Below are 22,723 nucleotides of genomic sequence, written 5' to 3'. Positions count from 1 at the left end.
AGGTTTTCCCCAAAGTTACGTAACTCCGCCAGTGGGACGGAGCCACCCGTGTCACGGATCGCGAGTGTGCACCGAGGTCACGGCGCTACAGCCCAGCGAAGGCGAACCCTTCTGCAGCGCCGTGTCGGAAAACAGAAGGGCGCGTATGGAAGCATGCCTCCTTACGTCATTGCATCTTTCTGTCAGCGTGGATTGTTAATTGATTACGAGTTACGCATGTGTTCCCGCTTCAAAGTGCGTATGTCTTAGGAATAAAAGCCAAACTGCATCCTTCAGAAAAATAAGTTGCTGAATGATCCTCGGTGACCTCTCCTGCAGGAACGAGCCTGAGGAAATCTGTCCTCTTTTGCTCATAGACTAGAGGATTGCAGGATTCCCCTGTAACGCTTACAATTCAATGGCTTGTTTCAAGGCACTGCTTTATTCGGCTTTCTCATGAAGGATGATTTTTCGTGTTTTGGGTGGGTTTCTTACTGAGTTTGGTGGGAAGCTGGAATGCTTTAGGAATTCATGACTGGGCTCAAAACATACATCCTGTCATATTGTAAAGCTTTTCTTCCTTTTTTTTTTTCCAGAAATAGGAGATCCTATTCTTCTTAAGACATAGGAGAAATTCAACAATTTCAAAATGTCATCAGTGAAGCGCTTGGTTTATGCTGTCATCCATTTCTTGAGAGAGCAGAGTCAGATAGATACTTTCACTCCAGATGAACAAGAAAGCCTGGAAGGTAAGTGATGAAGATAGTAGTACATGGGTAGGTACTATGCATACATATGTTAAATTATTTGGTGTATATTGCCAAATATATTTCTACTGTGTATAGAAAGTAACTGAGGTGACTTAACTGAAACTGCCACAACATATTATATGAGAATAAATGATGATCTTAGTATTTCTGAGATAACTAATTTTAAAACATCTCTAATTTAAAAAATGCTCTTAAGTTGTGAAATTATCTGAATTTTAAGTGACAGATACTTAATACTTTGAACCACATCAAGTTAGACAAAGCCATAATGCAAGCCATGGGAATGATTTGTGTATGTATCCTGCAACTTTTTGCCAACTGATTCATTTTCATTTTACTTTTATGTTTAATTTCCTCCTGCATTTTGTGTGTGTGATGTGAATAACCATATATTGGTTTTGGCATATGGGAAGAACTCCTGTTTCATACTTAGAAAAATTCTGGGTAGTTTATGAGGGAAATCTAAAAGAACCTAGGAATGGGGAAAATAAAATAAATGCTTTGCATTGCTTTTCCACATAAATAGCAATTCCAAAGAGCACATGGTAGCGAATATTTTCAGTTTAGTATATACCTTCTAGCAACAGAAGACATGGCCACAGGAAGATGGACTTTTGTGTGTATTCTTCTGCCAACCAACAGAGAAAGTGAGACATTCACTAACGTTTGAAGTGTCTTCCTCCTTCATGTTGTTCTCATTCCTTTTCTCTAATTCCTGGACGCTCCATGGGAGGCATTATCACAATGTGGAATTAAGCAAGAGGAGAACAAAAAGATTCTTAATTCTGCAATAAGCTTTTCATAGCATCTATTTAAAAGACCTGTGCACTGTTCTAAGTAGTCTTTGGCTGTATGACTCAATGGGAGGATGAACTGGAGGTATAAAGAGGAAGGCTAGAACTACCAGGGCAATAAACAACATCCAGGGAGTCGATTATTGAGTTTCCTGAAATTTAAGGAGTTGAGTCTGAGAGGCATAAGCTTTAAAAGGGAAACCTGGAATGTTCTTCCTTCTGTTGTCTGTTGCTTTTACAGTGTAGTTAATTATTTACCAATGGAAGCAAGAAATGGACATTTGTAGCATGCTATTCAAAGGATATTCCACAGATTGGGTTTGTACACTTGAAAAATGATAGTCATCTATGAATTTAACCAGTATCAGGGTATGATGGTACTCCGATAATAAATTTCTGTTCAGCTGATGAAAGCAAGCAATGATTTAATATCATGAAAGTATTTCATATAAGGGGAGACAACAATTTTTCCTTTTGTTTTTATAATAATGCTGATAAACATTGGGTTATGCCTGTGAAGGTTTACCTGATTACCTGTTGCAGAGCAGCCTTAGCCAATGTTTATTTGAAGGAATCAAAAATTTTAAGATTCTATTTTCTGAACAAAAATATTATAAAACCTCACTTGTGCTTAAATGCTGATATGGAACTTAGCATTTTAATACAGATACGAAATCCTAATTTTAGAGCTGTACCCTGCCAGAAGTTTGGTACCATATGCTATGTGTTAGAGGATCGGGGCAAGCATTCTGAATAAATGAGTCATTTTAGTTGTGCAAAATATCTTTATTGCTTATGGAATGGCAATAGTCTGAGTCTTACCCATTGAATTGGCTAATGTCAGGTGAAGACATAAGGGATGAAAGAATTTGACTGTTGTTTTTCATTGGTACCTTATGTATCTTAGTGAAAAGATAAAACACAGTATGATAAGTATCTACACCAAGAAGTAATTTAAGTAGTTCCCATTCCCCACAAAACAACAAAAAGATAGAACATTACAAATAAAATTGAGACCTTATCGAAATATAAGTCTAGCATGTATTCAAACTCCTGCATTCTGCATGTTTATATTACAAAATGATGTCAATGATACTGTAATTTTCCTCTAGGAATTTTGTGCTTACATAATGAGTAAAAATGACTTAATTTGAGAAATCAGAGTAATCGTAAGGTAGACTGGAGAAATATACTTTTCTGCAATCCAGGATCCAGAGAAGTGATACAGATCTCTGTTCTAACGCTCAACCCTATTGTATGAATTGGCAACTTGACTTCCTCCAAGTTATACTTGAGACAGTGTGTTTAAATAGCAGTTGCTTCCCTTTCCTATTGGCAGTATCTATAAGTTTTTCCTGTCTGTAGCACCTGTTTCTGTGGGACTAAAGCAGAAACTCTCTACAAAGTGCACAAGGCTGTGATTTATTTTTTTTTCTGACTTCAGAGATGATTGTACTGCAGTGAGTCCTCAAAGGCAGAGTTCTCAAAACTGTGGAACATACCTCTTAAGGTGAGGTATGCATGTAACACTAGAGTTGGGGGACAGTTATGTGTAAGATGCAGCAAGCTGACACTGAGTGCTAAAGGGGCCTCATGTCATGATTTAGCCCTGGCAGGCAGCTGAGCACCGCATAGCTCACTCTCCCCAGGTGGGATGGGGGAGAGAATCAGAAAGGTAGAAGTGTGAGAACTCAGGGGTTGAGATGCAGACAGCTTACTAGGTAAAACAAAAGCTACGCACATGAGTAAAGCAAAACAGGAAATCCATTCACTACTTCCCATCAGCAGGCAGGTGTTCAGCCACGTCCAGGAAAGCAGGTCTTGTCATGCATAATGATTTATTGGGAAGACAAATGGCATCACTCCAAATGTTCTCCCCTTCCTCCTTCTTTACCCCAGCTGTTATTGCTGAGCATGACCCCATATGGTATGGGACATCCCTTTTGCCTGCCTGGGCCAGCTGTCCTGGCTGTGTCCCCTCCCAGTTCCTTGCTGGCAGGGCAGCACGAGGAGCTGAAATGTCCTGGGCTCTGTGCAAGTACTGCTCTGTGACAGCTAAAACAGCGCTGTTAACTCGCTGTTTTTCATCAAAAATCCAAAACACAGCAGGTGTGAGCTTCTCTGAAAAAATTAACTCTATTCCAGCCGAAGCCAGGATACCTCAGCAGCCCAATTAATATTCATGATTCAGCAATCAACAGCTTGCAAGTCTGCTGTTATGCCTTGATGTTGTTCACAGCTTGTGCATGGACAGCAAAAGATCCTGGAGCTGTGTGGCACTGGGGATGCTGAGCTGGGCTCCAGCACAGTACACATGCTCCTGTTGTCACATAGTAGGTGTTTGTGTGAGCCCCAGATGTTCTCTGAGCTGTTCAGTGGGGAGGTAGGGATCTGCACTGGTTTGCAAGGTGATCTGTACAAGCTGTGGCAACTGCCAAGGTCTCTGAAAGTGTATGTGATGGTGGAGGTAACAGGGAGAACAGATAACTTTGGCCTCATCGGTGAATAGCTCACATGGCGCTGTAAGTCCTACGCAACTTTCTGATGACTTTGAGCCTGTGGCAGCTAACGGTGCCTTACTTAAGTAACAGCACAGTGAGATACATTTCTGACAAAAACATATCTTCACCCCTTTGACTTTACTGGGCCAGGTTTTTACTTGAGTGTGTTAAAACAAGGTAGTTATTGATCTTTTCATAACTTAATATATCATCTGATTTGGAAAAGTTTCAGCTTTGGCAATGTATTTTTACACAGGTTTCTATCATTGGCTTACATGTTAAGATGTGGCTGTTATTCTAACCTATGGATTCATCCCATAAGACCTCTTATTTTAGTTGTACTTTTGAGATATTATAAGGATTATAAGTTCCATTTTTCAGTTAGGAGAACTAAAGACTTCACTGTAACAACTGGTTATTTATTTAATGGAAATACTTCCTGATAATGAAAATATATTCTGGATTCTTTTGCTTAAGCATGATTTGCACTACTGCACTTTGCAAAAAATCTCCTGTCAGATAAAGAGTTATTGTTATAGACAATGCCTTAGAAAGGTAAAGATTGTACTTTTGAATTCACATAAAACTACAAATGAAGTGAGGCATTCAGGAAAGGGAATGTCTTCAGGTGAAAATAAGTTTGAGGGAAAAAGGGTAGGTATATTTTGGGCATTAGCTTCCTATTAGGTCATGTAACGAAAAACTAGACATGCAGTTCCACTGATTTTATGATAGACCTGACAAGGAGTTCTGTTAATATACCATTCAGAATTTGGCATAATCAGTGCTCACTTTACTATAAGTTTTTCTACATAGCAGGAGGTAAAGGAGTTTAACCGAAATCCTTCACCACTTCTACTGAGTAATTTAGAATGGGGCAAACTGATGTATTTTTAACACTTATAGGTTATAGGAGCAAGTTGTATGTGTATTTAACCATGTATTCAACTACTGTTATATATTAACAACTTTAATTTTGTGGTACTAAACATTTTCTGAATAATTTCTATTGTATGTTATGAGAGTTTAAAAAAAAATACTTGTTCAAAGTTTAACTACTTATTTTACAAGTTTACCTTTTTCTGTTTTGCTCAGCTATGGTGTAGAAAACAGGCTCCTCAAACTGGCCTTACTGTTGTTAACTTTCAGTAATTTTAATTTGAGATCAGTGTTGGGGTTCCTTATAATTTGAATTTTTATTGGAGTTACATTTATTACATTAACATTGGAGTGAAATTCATTTTAGATTCTAAGATTCAGTTTTTACTGATACTTAGTTTGAATTCAGCTGTCCTCAGTTATCTCTAGTTCAGGTTAAAAATGTGGTATCTATAAAATAAGACATAAAAAATCCTTTTTTGTGCTCAAACTACGCTTTATGAAGATTCTTTGTTCCTCCTCAGTTTTCAGTCTAAAACATCTAGATGATATACCTCAATGGATGCATTCTACTGCATTCTCAAGATGATAGGGAAAGTATCGATACAATTTGAGATAGTATAACTATCAGACTTACAAAACTATATATTACTAATTGCCATTCATCTTATTTTGTCTGGAAACGTGATGACATTTAAAACTTCATTCTGGTACTTGGTTACTTTTTTTTAGAATTGCTTCATGTGAGTGTATGTAGATTATTGCAGGATTGGGAGAGCCATTTAATCCTTATACAACAGAATGTGTGAAAGGATACTGTAGATATATTGTCTTACAGGATAAAGACTAGTGATTAATGAAGCATTTTATTAATAGACAGTGTCTTCAACTGAATATATTTTACTTCAGAAAAGATAAAATTAACAAGTATCCCACATTTATTCTGTAATTAAAGATAAGCCATTTTCTTCTGTTGTGTCATACAAACTTTAGGCAGCTTGGCTGTGTTTTGGCGTGGGTCATGTGATGCATACTTGTATTTTGAGTTGTCACACTTTTGTTAAATACTTTTATTTTTATATTAAAAAAAATCAAATGATTGAGAGAATTGAAATTAACATTATTCTTAAAACAATTTATAATTTTAGAACTATATAAGATTTTGTATAGCTTATAGTCAGTTCTCTGCGGATTGGGTAGCCTCTTTATTTTACGATGTCTTTCAAATTGCTGCTCTTACTAGCTGAATAAGGAAATGAATCACAGCTTTATAAATAAATTAATGAAATTAAACTTCTGTTGTGAAACTGGTGACCTGATTTTTTTTTTTTCTCTTGTAAGTTGCAATTCAGTGTCTGGAGACTGTTTTCAAGATTAACCCAGAAGATACTCATCTTGCACCTCCACAGCATTTGATAGAGATGTTCAGAAATTCTTTCCACAAGGTAAGAATTTAATTTAAATTCTAGACTTATTCTGCCAGTATATGATAAAATTTTGTATTGTATACAGAACCTTGAAGTGCTATGTAGGTCAAAAAATGTGAAAACTTAAGGAAAATGGGAAAAGATTGAAATTTCCGTAAAAGCTGGCAGAACAAGAATCTTTAAGACAGTGGGAGGAATTAATTTGAAGTAGACAAGGACAATTCAATGTAGGATGTTACTGAACGGTGGATTGTCTAGTTCTCACTTAGAGGATTTTATCCCTCAGTTAATTGATTAAGCTCATCAACTGTTTTATGATGCTTCTCATTCCCTTCTGGAAATAATTTAGTTGTTCAGTTTTAAAAACATACCCCTAAGTGCTAACCTTAAAATGCTAAATTTTAAAATCCATGCTAGTAATATGTGTTATCTCTGAGTTTCTAGTACAGGAAGCACAGAAACCACCAGGGATTGTAGAGACTTATCAACTGTCTTCTTCTTGGCTTCCTTAAAATGTGTGATGAGCCATAAGGTTTCTTTGGTACTAGAAAGCAAGCTATTTTTCTCTTCTAAGTGTTTTAGTGATGTTTTAGGTTTTATACTCTGCAAAACAGGAGATCTTGTTGATGGAATGTTGTCCAACCTATAATTAGGGCTTGTATTTTAATGAAAAAGTATTGTTTTGTTTACATACAGAATGACATGCTGCCTCTCTCAGATTCTTTACCAGAGGATATTGAAAAGGCGGACCAACTGAAGGATGAAGGTTTGTAAATTAACATAGAAATAAGCGTCTTGTGCTCTGAATAAGACTTTTCCGGTTATCATGGATAGTGATAGTAAAGCAGCTGGACTGGGCAACACAACTCATCACATTTTTTCCACTGGTGATTGTTATTTTGTAAGGGGACTAAGTAACTTGGGCCATTCAGGGTCTAAGAAAATACCTGCAGCGCTTGCTGTGGTTATGGGACTGTAGGGATATCCAGTCCTTTCTAGGTGTGGATATTACAGCAATCCATGGTCTAAATTAATGTCTTCCATCTTCTCATCTGACAGTCTTCAGATGTGTTTGTGAAATGGACTAAGAAAACAAAATGAATGTGTGCTGTGTGTTAGTCTTAGTGTGGTGATACTAAAGCAATTCATGTTTCTACTGAAAAAAAATAAGGGGTCTAAACTTTGACAAAGGGCACTTGGAAGTGTTGGCCGTCAAAAGAACTAATAAGCAATTTGGGACTGCTCGGAATGCTTTTGGTTAACTCCCATAATAAATTTAAAACATATCCTATTTTTAAATGCTGCTCTCTCATATTAGTCCTTTTCATTTTCACATAAGTTTATCTATCACTGGTATCAGGTCTGTCAGTTTTGAGTATTGTTTGCCTGATCTTAGTGAAATAAATTACATCAACTTGTTGAAATCCATTTGAGCCTTATCTTCTACAATACTATAATTCTATCATTTTGTGGTTTCTGTCTGTATGTCCTTACTTATGGAATAACTTCACACACCTTTTCAGCCATCAGCCTGTACCTTCTCCACCCTCAAACTTGCCCTCTAGAAATGGGCTAATGAAGGGTGAAACGAAAACAGATTGCTCAGTTTTCTTTCTTGGTCGTTATGAAACCTGAGTGATATACCCTCCAGACTAGCAAATACTTGAATTTACTTCCCTGCCCTTGTATATCACTTGACATTTTGCTTAATGTAAGCAATGCAGAGTACAGATTATATGCAGGTTTGTGGCTTAATCCTAAACAGAGCTGCTTGGTATTACCACAGTATAAATTATAACAGTAGGTGATACTTCCATTGTAAAAGGACATGCACTCAAAAGTATAACCATTTGGTTTTTTTTCTTAATATTTTTTTGTCCAGCATTAAAATAAGCTATTACTGTTGCTTTTTCTTTTGTCTGGGATTGCCTAATCTGAGCAGAAATAGGTCTATCTGTTCTTCTGTTTTCCTTTAGCCAATTTTGAGCTGCAGAGAGAGCAATATTGGTACCCATTGAAACTAGCTCCAACATAGCCTTGTATCTCAGGTCACTTTTGTTTCAGAGCAGTATCAGAAATTCCAGCTTTGATGATCATCAATGACAGTTTTGTTTCAGAAAAACGTTAACTGCTACAGTCTTGTTGAATGCAGCTACCTCCTGATGCTAAACTGCCAGTAGGATTTAGTCAGTAGTCAGTAGTAGGATACAGTCTAGTGTATCACTGTTAGAAGAGGTGATTTTGTAATATATTGATGATACTTGGTTACATAAATCTGATTTTGTTCATTAAGTGTTCTGCAGTCACAAATAAATGCAAGTATAATTGTTTTCAGTTAGTATTGTCACCTAGAACTGCTTGCTCCACAATCTTTCTGACTGAGATATTCTAGCATTTGTTTGTGCAGTTATAACTGTAGTAAGTTACAGCTGTAGCAACCTGTTGACCTGTCCCTTCTCTTGCTTACTCTCGGAGAGGGTTGAAATATTATACCAAAATACAAGAAAATCAGTGAAAGTCTGTGGTTTCCTGACATCTTCTTGACATTGCTGAGAAACCAAGACTTCTGCAGGATCTAGCAAGCCAAGGATCTATAGCAGTGGCACCTGGGACAACCTTAGACTCAGGCACTTTGAACTAGGACTTTTCTTGTAACAAAGAAGTAGAGAAACAAAGAAAGAAACCACCTCGAACTCCTTGTGTCAGGGTGGAAGAAATATGGAAGGTATCTTTCGTTTTGAAAGAACTTACTCCAAAATTTTCTTTGCATAGAGAAGTTACTTTATTCTGCCTTTTCACTGTAGTAGACTTAAAAATATCAGGTATGAAACTTTATTATTGAGTGGAAGATCAGAGCTTTGATGGTAAGAAATTTCACCTCTGAATCACTTTAGATTGCCTGTGCTATATATGCTTTTCATTATCTTAATAAATGAACTATGTGACAACATCACACAAGTGGGGCTTGTGTGCTTGGTTTTTGCTTTTATCTCCCATATTAAATGAGTAGTTATAGGGAGATTTTTGGTAGATGTGAGACCAGAAGGGAATTAACATATAGCCTATTGGACTACGAGGCTTGAAAAGTTAGTTAAAACTGATGAATTTGTATTAGAGTGGAACTGCAATTACAGTTATACTTCTCAACAAAGGGATCTTCACTGAACAGCAGAAACTATCTGGAAAGTGTGGAATAGGGGAAAAAAAAAAGAAAAGAGAGAACAGGAAGGCATATGTGGTGGACTACAATGTGCATAATGAATTTTACAGACATAATAGATAGTTCTATTTGCTTTATTCCATGCCAGTTGTATTTAAAAGAACGTATCTCGCAAAAGTGCTATCGGAACTGCCTTATTTAGAATAATGTAGTTTCTCTACTTTTTTTCATACATAATGATGTGTCTTTTAACTACTTAAGAGCTTCTTATAATTTATTTCAGGTAACAATCATATGAAAGAAGAAAACTTTGTTGCAGCAGTGGATTGTTACACTAGGGCTATTGAACTGGATCCAAACAATGCAGTCTATTACTGCAACAGGTAAAAGCAGAATAATACACACTTTTTATTCCCAAACTTAATAAACATTATTTTAAAAATAAAATATGAGGTAGATCAAAATAGTGTGAGGCTATTTAACGCGAGTTAAGTGTGAGGCGGAGGTTAACAAATTAACATATTAATGTATTAAATTTGTAACACATCTAAAGCAAATGTGAGGTAATTCGTTGTATCTATATCAGTAGGTGTAATACAGGCCTTAAAATTATTTGTAACACGATGTAAGTTTTTTGTAAGCTAGGACGTCTATATTAAATCACTATGTAGGCTGTGGTTCCCAGTCTGTTGAGAGTAGTAAGAACCTTTTTTTTTTTCTTTCGATGGTCTAGTGATTCAGCTGCTATCTCTGTCTCCTATAGTATTGACTTCACTTGGAAAAACTAGTGTTAACGTGTTATAGCATTTTGGAGATTTCAAAGATCGTTTAAGTACTCAGCATTTCTATGCATGACCTGTTGGAAAAATAAGAAGACTGTGTTGTAGTTTCATTGTATAATTATTTCTTCAGTGTAGTATTGACATTGGACCAGACGAATTCTGGAAGGGCATGTTACCCTAGCAGCAGCATGCACTTTTAGTATACTGCCCTGAGGACCAACATAAGAACAAAAGCAGTGTAATCTATGAGCCCTGCTCAAACTGCCATGCCTCTAGAGCTCCTTTGCTCTTCACTCTTCAGTGCATCTGTTACCAGAAGGACTTATTGAGTGCAGTCAACCTGGCCTTGTGGAAGTGTACTCTATGGATTTTTCCTTTTTGGGGGCTGTGCTTCCATTACTCCAGAGTTTAGTTTGTGATAAATGCAAGTATATGACTCAGTGTTTCATGGCAGGCATAAAGAGAAAGGGAATGCACAGCATACCGATACTGTTTTACATCTTTAAGAATGGTTGCGTAAGTGATTTTAGGTATCAGATGTTAATATAAAACCTGATTCAAACGCCTCCCCAAATAACTGAAAGATTCCTCAGTAGAACAAGCTTTGGAACCAAGTCTATACTTGTCAAAAGAGTGAAAATACTTCACTCTTTTCTGTGCTACATCATCACAGACTACATTTGTGAGCACCAAAATGAATCTTGATGTCAGTGTGCCCAGTATTGTATAAAGTTACTTAAAAGAAGACAGGCAGTTCTTTGGAGTTCTCAGAGGGATACAGTATCTGAATAAAGATAGGCCTTATCTTATTTGAGCTAGCTTGGAATCCATCAAGAATTACCACCTTTAACAGCATTGCTTTTTGCTTACAGCAGTGGGGTAAAGAAAAGAGGTTAGATACCGTTGAAATGGTAACTGGCCACACAATTTTTTTAAATATGGAAAGAACACTTTCTGTTCAAACACATGAGAGACTAAGCATTGTCCCCAGTTCTTATCCACAAACCTTACTGGCATCTACAGAGCTAGACAACTGTTACATAGCCTAAATATTTAAAAGCTATAAGTAGTCCATTCAGAAAAGATTTTAATCAAAGTCAGAGAAAACATCCAATTTGAGGTTATCACAGGAGAAGGGATTGAATACAGTGATGATTGTAGCATCTAGTATTCCTAATTTAAAAAAAAATAGTGCTTCATGCAATGGAAATATTATCATTTCTTCTATAGCTTTTTAGTCAAAGAAGAACTAATTAGAGTATTTTGAGACTTTTCAAACTGGGAAAATTTTGAGTATTAGTTATTACAATTGCCTTTTTAGTTTGGGGCAAGTCTTTAACCTTATTGTATAAATAACCACAGCATTCGGTATTTCTCTTGTGTGGAGATACAATTTTAATTTAGTAATTCAGAGATTAAGAAGTGTCATCCCAATTTATTTGCAAGCATGAGTTTTGCTGAGGTACAGTTATGTATGTAAAAGAAATATTGCTTCAGTTCAGAATTGGTGTGAAGCTGTTATTTTCCTTGTGATCATTATCCTGAAGTCAGTTTCAGAGAGCAAACGGGATGGTTCATACTGAAAGGCAATTCTGTGCTTTCTGAAGCACAGACTTAACTGCTTTAAGGAAAACAAAACAAAAAAAAAAGAGCATTGAAAAATCACAGTATTCCTTCAAAATGCAATAGAAGTATAGTCCATATTGGAAAAGTACAATTGTGTAGAATACTTCTGTTTAAATAACGATTTAATGTCAGCTAGTAATTCAGAGTTTCACTTCATGCAATAGGTTTTGTGATGTGTTTTGTGCATAGTCATATACTAGGTATGAAACAGTTTTAGAATAATTTCTCCTTTGTGTCCTGAAAGGTCAGTCTTTGTTCTCCAAAGCCGTCTAGCAATGCACCTAAGCACGGACCTAATTCAGAACATTTGCTTGTCCTGCTTGAGTGAGGAAAGTTGAGGCATTGCCTAACTAATGAATAATAAGTCAGTAAGACAAAACATGTCTAAAGTCAGTAACTGACATGCAAATACTTAAGCTTTTTTGTTCTTGCTGTTACTGTTTTTTGACTAAACTCTCTCTTTTCCCCTCCACGTTTCCTCCTAGGGCTGCTGCTCAAAGTAAACTCAACAAATACAGTGAAGCAATAAAGGACTGTGAGAGAGCCATAGCAATAGACCCGAAGTACAGCAAAGCATATGGGAGAATGGGGTAAGCCAATAGAAATCTGAGTAAATGCTGAAGGCCCACATGTAAATCACCATACATTTTCTGAAATAAATGGAGCTATGTTGTTTTGCTTAACTGACATTCTTGTCCTGGAAGTGTAGCAATTTTCTAAAGATGACCCTATCATGCTGTCAGCTTTAAGTTTTATATCGGTGGTTGATTTCAACATTTTCATATCAGACTTTTTCAGTTAGCCCTTTTTTTTTTTTTAATTTCAGTTTATCAACATTGTAAATTTAGGAAGTCATGCTGTGTTTTTCTTTTTAATCTCCTACCTAATCATGAGTTATAAAAATTATGCTGTTGGAAAAGTGAATCTGTTGATGCTTAGAAAACAGAATCCTTAAAAAAGGATTTCTGTTAGAAAACAGAATCCTTAAAAGTACTGGGCCTTCAGTGTTAGCACTTGAGGCTTGATTTTTCTGTTCAGTAACTGTCAAGAAGCAGATATTTGGGCAAGACTAAGCTATGTCCCGTTAGCATTTTTCCCTCAGTCCTGTCTGAGTGGTTAGCAGGTTTGTCCTTCTAGGCAGAGGGTCTGATGAAGTGCTATCTAAAAATGTCAAGAATGTTCTCCTAAATGAGATGTCTACTTCAGTCACGGGACACTCTTCTGAGATGTGTAGCTTTGCATTGTCAATAATCAAGCATATTATGAAGGTGTAGGCTGAATGCTGCTTCAGGCTTTTGGCTTTTGTGGTTTTATCTATACTAGTAAATTAAAAAAATGCTTAGGATTGTTCTTTGGGGTCAGCTGGCACAAAATAGCCTGTGTCTATATTATTAAAATCTTGTTTGCAGTATGGAGTGACCACATCCAAACTGCCTATTGCTAAATTGCCTTGGCCTGTGTTAACTTCTGAACCATGCCCTAAAATTGTTTGGGCTAGTTGGCCAGGGACAAGACCGTGCCAGGGGGCGTTTATTTAAGATCAAAGATGATGGAATTCTGTCATTTGAAAACCTCCCCAGACAGAGTTTATTTTAATACTACAAATGTAGCCTATAAGATCATCTACTGCATAGCTAATTCACTTTGAAATTTTAAGGACTTTTGAATTTTTGTCCTATATAACTCTCTTTAGATTGTTTCTGTATATAGCAGAACCCAAGATCCCCAGATTTCAGTGAGGTAGAGGGAAACCACAGGTTGATTTAATTGGAAATGGGAGGTTATTTTAGAATTTTGGGTGTAAGAGCAGTGTACACTTTGATAAACAGTGTAAGTGGGATCATTCTCAGGTATTCTCAAGCTTCTCCTTTTTTGTCTGACTGCTTTAACACAGGATGTATTCTTAGCTACAGGTTGTTGCTTAACTCAGCAGCTTGAAAGAATAATCTATTTGGCACAGGCTGAATGAGGAATCAGTGCTTGTTTAGTAATAACGGGAAAAAAGTGCAGAAACCATCTCAAAAAAAAATCCTTATGAGAAAGCTAGGATTTCTGACTGCATTAGAGAGGCACATCAGCTTTTCTGAGGACTTCATGGAATCTCTGTATGTGTTGCAGAAGGGAACAGAAGTGCCACAGAAATATGCAGAGATGGGAGCAGTGTAGACAGTTAAAGACCTGCTTCCAGCATGACTCTGAGAGAGCACTCTTCTGGGTAGGAGGTGGGTCTGAAATTGTGAGCAGAGAAACTTGCCTGCTCTTCTGAGTTGTGTGTTCCAAGAAGCGGAATTTAACACACTTTCCCCATAAATAAACACAATTGCATCACAGAAATACCTGATGGCATTTCTCCTCTAGGCAGAAACTATTTCGGCAAATTAATGGGCCAAAAGGGAGAACGCTGCAGAGCAACTGTGCTAAGGGAGAAAACATTAATATTGCACGGGTTCCTCCAGAAATTTTACTGGAAAACCCTGGATTTTCTTACTGTTACTGAGTTTGTTATCACTGAGAGTAATGACTGTGACTGATGTGTCTAACACTGAGCTCTCTTGCCTTACATGAAGGACTAAGGTCTGTTAGTGGGTATTAGCACAGGCTTATTATCAACACAGTCTGTGTATCTATCTCAGCACATACTAAAGGGAAACTGGAGTACTAAATAGAAGTTGAATGTAGGTTACACAGATCTTTCACAAAATGTGGAAAAAATTGGGTTAGCTTTGAGATCAGCATAAATTGAATATATAGCAGAAGGCAGAACTGAAACTGCAACCAGATGGACTTCTGGCATAGCTCAAAGAAAGATAATGCTTTAAATGTAGGAACTAATCAAATTTGAAAACAAACATTGTTTCAAAAGTAGTAGATAATCCATGCTGTGCTCTCCTGAGCTGCTGGAGAAGAATCTTTTTCAAACGATTAAGTAGGCTTCTCTGACACGTGAGTTTCTTACAGATATTGCTACTATCCTGTGTAACCCATTTGTCAAGCGGTGAAGCAGAAGGTCCAAGAGAACCTTGCAACTGATCCAGTGCAAAAAGCTGTTAGACTGAAACTTGTGGTCCTACTGTTTGGTTTCTTGAAACTGCACAACTTACGTAAAGAGTATCTTCATCCTACTTACCTTCTGAATATACCCTTCTGAATAATGTATTGGATCAAAAGAAATGGAAGAAACATTTAGAGGAATTTCTGAGCTCATGTTGGATCCAGCTTGTGCTCTAAAACAGAGACTAAATCACTTGATAATGCCAAAGAGTTTTTTAAGGAAGCTTGCATACATACGGATGCAAAATGAGTTCCTGAGGGATCATCTGTTCTACTACACTAAAGGCTTAGTCTAAGCAGCAGTGGCACAACGGCAAAACTTCTTTTAACTTAGTGCTTAAGAGAAGAGTTAGTTGTGAGATACTGTTTTACTTGGAGCAGAAAAATCTACCATTATCTTTTGATAGTCATGTATGTTCTACCCAGGATTTCTTTATTTCACATTAGGTTGGCTCTGACCTCAGTGAATAAGTTTGAAGAAGCAATTACCAGTTACCAAAAAGCACTGGATCTTGATCCAGAAAATGACTCTTACAAGTCAAATTTGAAAATAGCAGAACAGAAACTAAGAGACATGTCCAGTCCTGTAAGTTAGCTCTGCATCTATTTATTAACAATTGTTTTAACTGGGACTTTGGAGGTAAACTTACCTTCAGTTTTTACTTGTTTTTAGACTGGAACTGGACTGAGTTTTGACATGGCAAGCTTGATAAATAATCCTGCCTTCATTAGTATGGTGAGTATATTTCAAGCTTTATGTTGCTTTTAAGACTGAATTCTTAAGAACAACTCTTGTTCAATAACACAAGGGATTTTAATGTTTATTATAATGGACAATAGTTGCACTATGCTGAATTTAATTTTTTCAAAGGCATTTTACACTCAAACCGAGAAGTGGAGGATAAATCTCCTCTGACGCCTGTCTGATTTCGAACTGATTCTGTCCTACTTATGAACAATGATATGTGTAGATAGCTATGCTGTTTTTACAGATGGAATGAACAGCAAAACACTTGTCAACAGTATTGTGGAAATATCTTTTCTATTCGCCACATAATAATTAACAGTGAATACAAAGATAATAAATGAATAGCTGTTAAGAAGCTGTAACAGCTTCTTAAATGAATAGCTGTTGTTTCAGATGCAGTCTACCAAATGCTTAAGTAACTTCCTGGGGAGAACTACCCAGAATACCTCTTTGTTCTTACCTTTTCAAATTCTCCCTGACATCGTTAAGTGTTTAATACTTCAAGAAATGCAAAAATAGTGAATGTAAGTAACTCATAATGCTTTCCTTTACTTCTAATGTGCTGGCAAATTGTGATTTTGTCCCTCAGTAGTTTTCTCCATGCATGGTTGTCTGACCCAGTTTGTATGAATTAACTTCAAAGAATGGAACTTGAAGGAAAAAAAATGCAAAAAATATTTATTTTCTTTGAGATTCCAGTTAAAACTTTACTACCCTTCTGGTAGCTTCTCTAGGGTAGGACATTTCAACCAGTGCTCCCACATGGAAAACAGATCAATGCAGCTGATACTGTGGTATGGAGATGGTAAGCAAAGGAAGAAGCAAGTGAATTCTCCAATGGCATTAGTGATGAAATAACACTGGAACTCTGTGTACAGCTTCACTGGCCACATGACTTACTCAGACAGTCTGCATCTGTTTAGAGTCGAAGATGTACTCCAATGTGGAGCTATGACGAAATGATTGTTTGTATCATTTCCAGAAGATGCCAGATCAAATGAATAGAACACAGGGCATTCAGCCAGGAATTAATTAACAAACTTTTCCTGTGGTGGTTGTGATGGGAGGTGGGGGTGGCTTTTTTGCTGGTGGTGGTTGTTGTTTTGTTGTTGTTCTCTTAAGGAAAAAAAAGTGACTTATTGATCTCGAGAAAGCTATTTCTGGCTTCCTTTTGAGTCAGATCAAACTGTTACTGATGGGAGAGAGAAAAAATCCTGTACTTCCCTCAGAATTGATCTTTATTTGGCATTTTTTTATCCAAATGTTGACTAGAGAAAACAGATGACTTTCGAGAAGTTGTATGGAGATATACTGGCCAACTGATATTATGCATGTCTGGTTTTTGTATTACATTTAATAAGATAGTGAATGAGCAGATACAGCTTCATGCCTGTTGATTTCTACAGCCACTAATTTCTGTAGGAATTACACTGCTAACTTTAAACCATCACCTGGCTTATTCAGTAGTGTCTATCCCTATACACTCTTACACTACAGTAAACACAACAGAATTTTTGAGGTACCTTATGAATGAGAAATATGAATAACCTCATGCTTACTACAAAGTAAGAAGATAGACAAGTTATCAAAGAAGATACACGTTACGGCAAAACCATAGTACAAAGTAAGTCCACAATCTGGTTTGTCTCTGTAGTCTCAACAGCTTATTCTTACTAGTAATAATAGTTGGAAAACTGATTTATCCAGTTGGCAATCAACAAAACACAGACCTTTGTCTAAAAAGCCCTACTGAAAACCTTAGTACCTAGAAGTCTTATGTTAATCTTTTTTTAGCTTTAGAGTACAGGGTTTTATGTTTGTCTTGTTGTCATATTTTTCATGTCCAGTGAAAATTTGTTGTTTAACATATTAAAAAAAAAAAAAAAAAACACACCTTTCCCTGCAATGATTATTTTTGTTTGGGACCATTCAGCTTTGTGAACATAAACTTACCTTGATTTTGTAATAAATTGTAGAATTCCTTCAGTGATACCTAAGTAGTTAATGTGTTATAATTTCAGCTATATATTATCTATTCTAGGCAGCAAGCTTAATGCAGAATCCCCAAGTTCAACAACTGTAAGTATTAAAATGAAGTACCATTAAAACAAATATCTTCAGGGCTTCGAATTAAAAGAGAAAAGGTAGATGGTACTGAATTCCTGAAAACTTAATCTTGTTTTTGCTTACTGTAAATAGAACTACTGCAGTTTCTTCTTCTTACAGCTTAGTTCCTCCCAGCAATTCAACAAAGAACTTCAGTTTATTGCTTACTGTAAAGGTTCCTGCATACCCCAATGCCAACACTGTGCTAACTGTTCCAGGATGTCGGGGATGATGTCAAATGCCATCGGTGGCCCTGCTGCAGGTGTTGGTGGCCTGTCGGATTTGTCTAGCCTGATCCATGCGTAAGTATTACGAATCACACAGTTTACTGTTACATTTGTAGAAACATTATTGTGCATCATCTATTTAAGAGGGATAGTGTCAGACCAGTTAAACTGTGGCCTTTACTCATTGTATGCCTGATTATTATTAAAACAGATCTTAAAGACTTTCCATCTTGTTTGTTTGCATTGTACATTTCCATCAATTGGAGTGACCCTGTGCTCAGTTTCACTTTTTAGTTCTCATGCACTGTTCATTTTTCAAATGCCACCTATTAAAAGTGCTACTGGAAACCTTTAGTTGCTTATACATTTGCTTTCAAATTGTATTCTATGAGTCTACTCAGTGCAGGTTGCAACAAGTTCTAAAGTTTTCTCTTGACTGACAGTGCTCTGGCATCCCTCCATTTAGACTGAAATGGCTTCAGGGAGCTAAATATAATAGGAGTGAGTTTTACAAAAGCCAGGACCCAAATCTTTTAATATAAGATAACAGTGATGCATCTGGAAGAGTCAGCACACTTCAGGTGTACTTCAGTGTAACTGTATGCATGCTTTCTATTAATGACCTATGGCTCATAAATACGAGTTGCCACCCACATCATGTTAGTTTTTCTAGAAATACAGGAAGTTGCACTTCAACTAGACGAGTAGTTGCCTTTAACTACTGGAGTGCATTCTCTCAAAGAGAAGGGAGCAAATCACTGGAACAGATTTGTTGCCAAATTTTGGGTTTAGCGAGTAAGGTAATACTTTTCATGTTACCAAGTAGATGCAGTAGTCTGAAAGAATTAAGACCTGATGATTAAGATCCTGTTTGGAGAGACTTTAAGTAGATAGTCATAATACTACAACTAACTTGCTGTATAGTCTTAATCAAGGTGTCTTTAGTCTCAACTTTCATATAGTGCAGCTTTCAGTTACATTTGGATGTCTTATTTTGTTACAAAAGCTGCGTGTCAATTTTTTTCACTTGGTGATTTTATTTACAACTGTTCAACACAGGGGGCAGCAGTTTGCACAACAGATCCAGCAGCAGAATCCAGAGCTTATAGAGCAACTGAGAAATCACGTCCGGAGCCGATCTTTCAGCGGCAGCACTGAGGAGCATTCCTGACTTGAAAGAAGGCATGTGAATTGGAATGGTATATAACCTCAAAATGCATACCATAGTTAGTGGCAAAAGCACCATTGTTAACTCTTCTGCTTGAATAGAAGACAGAAAATTCTTTGTGTGTGTTTGCAAACAATAATAAATCTGTTAAACAGATCTATTGCACATAACTTGGAACATATCATTTATGTATACTTAATCCTCTGAAAATTAATACACTAAATACATTCAGTGGTCTGTTAAAATCCCTATGTACAAGTCATTTTCAGTATGTGCATTAGATTGATCTCCAGAGGTGTCCAGTGTCAAGGAGTTTTGGAGTGGGCTGACTTTGTGTAACAACTTAATTCTAAAATCCTAGTGCAAAAGGCATGTTATTCTGATGGTGAAAATTGTTACAGCTGTAACTCCCTGTCAGATACGCTATTGAAACAATAGATGCATCAGCCCTTCTGATGTACATCTGATGTGCCCTTCTATAATGAGCATAAATCAGTGTTGGAGTATATAGCGTACTTAAATCGCATGTCTGAAATCTGCTTATATCTGTGGAGGGGCCGTCATTGGTACCATGAAATATTCTTCAACTTCATTTGGCAGAAGGGAGGGAAACGATTGCGAATGAAGGAGTACCATAAATTGTAGATGGAAAGGATGGAAATCCTGAGTAGATACCACAGATACCAAAATGCTACTTGGTTAGGGAAAGGAAATAGCATTAAGAAGTTTCAGGTACCTCTACTACCATGTACATTGTCAAATCATCATAGTCGCCCTGGAGGCTAGCAGTGTGGCACTATTTTCGTAGGGATGTCAAACTGTATTACATTCTGTATGTATGCAGGATTTAACATAAGCTTAACAGTCATAACTATAATAAGCTAACACTGATTCAATGACTGTATAACTAGTATTGAAAACTTATCCCAAAATAGCTGCTTTAGCAGGATTCTCTTTCTATTCATGTGTGATGAATCACTGGCCTGAACAATGAAGGATTTTTTTCAGTTTCATTGTATGTATCTCCTTTAAGCAATGGGTGTGTGGTCAAGCTAAAGATTTTTGCCGTCTTTGATGTTTCTATTTCATCTTTTTTTTACTTAGCACATCTTATTCTGAAAGAAACCACTGTTTTTCTGTATTTTTATTATATTACCTTTTCTTTTTAATTCTGCCTGGTGTTCACATTCCTTTCTGCTACAAGGTACATATTTTTGTCTCCAGGGAAGTTCTCAACACTCACAATTTTCTTTGCATATCAAAATTGATTTGAGGAGCCTGCTTTGATTCCTAAGACAAAGTGACCTCTGCTGGCCAGTCAGATTGGAGACAGTATGTGGACGAGTAAAACAGAGACTCCCACATGGAGAAGTACACAGGAACTCCTAGACTTTATATATAATATCCAATTCATTGTGTGGTCAAAAAAAAAACAAAACACCTCAGGTAGTGGCAAATAAAAGATGGGGACTAAGTCTAGGACTTCAAATGCTAGTTGTGCATCTATTGTATGAGCCTTCAGCTATTAAGAGAGGAAAAAATGCAGCTGACTCCAACGGAAAATGAACAGAACTGGTGAATACACAAAACCCAGGAAACTCGTATCATCTTTTGAATAAAGATGTAAAGCTTAAAACAGCAACTTCAAGACATTCATAGTTTCACCAGGGCTTGCCTACATACAGCATTGAGATGCTTTCTTTTTTTAATTTCCATGTGTTGCTGTAGCTGCTTTTTTGAGGCTGTAGAGATCTTTAAGCTTCACATTAAATACATTTCCAAATAAAAACTTATAACATCTGATGACAAAGAAATTTATTCTTAACATGATCTTTTATCAGAGGTAGTTCAGATTTTGAATCTAACCTAACTGTGACTTCAGTTTAGTCACAGTTAAGAGGCCAGGATACCATTTACAAGAAGGGTCAGTGGAGGTGCAAAGTAGGTTAAAGCTACTCTACAGACATTACTTGAAGTAGTGTGTTGTGTCAGGAGAGAAGCATTGCTCCTAGCACCTATCTCTTTGCATTAATCTTTCTGGTTCCTCTTATTTTTCTTTCATATTCTCAACTAACATGGGTCCTACTAGCTTTGATGAGGGGAAACCAGTTAATCCAGAATGGACTGGACAGCACATCAAGATCTCTCACACTCAGTTTATGCTTGCTTTGACAGCAAGCTTCATGTAGTCAGTTTTCTTTCTAATTCAAAACAGCAAGAGTGTCAAGAACCTCTTGAGAGCTCCATAAGAACTACAATGATAATTGTATTATAAGACGTAAAATCTGCTGTAGAAGTTGTACTGTATTCCATAAACATACTTTTTTCTTTGTAATTGTTCACATGTGCAGCCCTATAGCTTACTGTATTTATGGGATAACAATCCCTAAGGTAAAATGGAATTGAAGCATTGGTTAGTTGTTTGAACTTAAAGATGATTTCAATGTAATTTTGCATACTAAAATACTGTCATGTTTAGGTTTTAAGTCAGTACAGATCATATGTAACCAGAACATTCATTACAATGATGGCATTAGCTGACCCTTTTGGAATGTGCTACAATTAGCATAATACTTAACTTGTAAACATTCTTTGTTTCTTGTATATTAACAAAAAGGGCTTTATAGCCTCAGTAAAAAGAAAGACGGCGTAACCAATAACAGGAGCTGTCATGGTGTGCTTTTCCATTGAAGCCAGGAACAGAGGGATCATTTATGCTAAAATCTATTTTGCCTTGAATAGGTTAAATTGTTTCACAAAGTCATGCAATACGTCTCAATCACAGGGTGAGGAAGGAATCTTTTCCTGTGTGATAACTGCATTTTTGTTTTGCACTAAAATTTTTCATTCTGCTTGATCAAGTGGTAAATCCCAATCTCAGTAAATATTACTTTAATTTAAGGTCAGTTACAGTTCATCATTTTAACTGAACAAATATGCATTTATCACCTAACTGGTTTTGTATCATTACTGTTCCATCAATATTTAAGTGTGATAATGGTTAGAAAAGAAAGTGTTTTGCATTCCAGTTGTAAACTCCTGTAACCTGCTTGCATGGAAATATATTCTAAGTATGCCTGATCAGAGAAACATCTAATGAAATACTCAGCGTAGAACTTGTTTCAGTTGCAGTTTTGGTTTTGTAATGAGTATAAAGTAGACTCATTTGTCCTGAGACAGAATTAAATCTGCAAGTTCTGAAGAAATCATCATAATACCGTTTGAAGCTAGAGATAGTCATACTGGTAAAATGCAACTTGGCTACCATTTCTGTATCTCTCCTACCTCTTACTACCACATGGTCACATCTCCTTCAATTTGTGTCAACTTAACTTGAAAACAGATTATAAATAAAGTTATTTACATTTTTTGCGTTGATGGCTTTACTGTTTTAGTCTGTTGGTACAACTAGAATAACAGATTATACTGTGTGTTTTTTTTTAATACCTTTTATGTTGTTTGGTATGCATTTTATTAAATGTGTAAGGTATGGTTTCAATTTTTT

The 22,723-nt window shown here is 36.5% G+C and overlaps 1 protein-coding gene across 1 annotated transcript; it reads left to right on the top strand.

Moving 5' to 3' along the window:
- The first annotated feature begins 575 nt into the window (after positions 1-575).
- On the top strand, positions 576-22,594 carry SGTB (small glutamine rich tetratricopeptide repeat co-chaperone beta). Its single transcript, XM_040540706.1, has 10 exons — positions 576-728; positions 6,265-6,368; positions 7,047-7,116; positions 9,794-9,893; positions 12,404-12,508; positions 15,417-15,555; positions 15,643-15,705; positions 17,759-17,796; positions 18,042-18,125; positions 19,110-22,594. The coding sequence occupies exons 1-10, from the start codon at positions 629-631 to the stop codon at positions 19,219-19,221; spliced, it is 915 nt and encodes a 304-aa protein (XP_040396640.1). The 5' UTR covers positions 576-628; the 3' UTR covers positions 19,222-22,594.
- The last annotated feature ends 129 nt before the right edge of the window (positions 22,595-22,723 follow it).

This window comes from Cygnus olor, chromosome Z (assembly GCF_009769625.2).
Source record: "Cygnus olor isolate bCygOlo1 chromosome Z, bCygOlo1.pri.v2, whole genome shotgun sequence".
Lineage (NCBI taxonomy): Eukaryota > Metazoa > Chordata > Aves > Anseriformes > Anatidae > Cygnus > Cygnus olor.
This window is presented reverse-complemented; position numbering and strand designations above follow the sequence as displayed.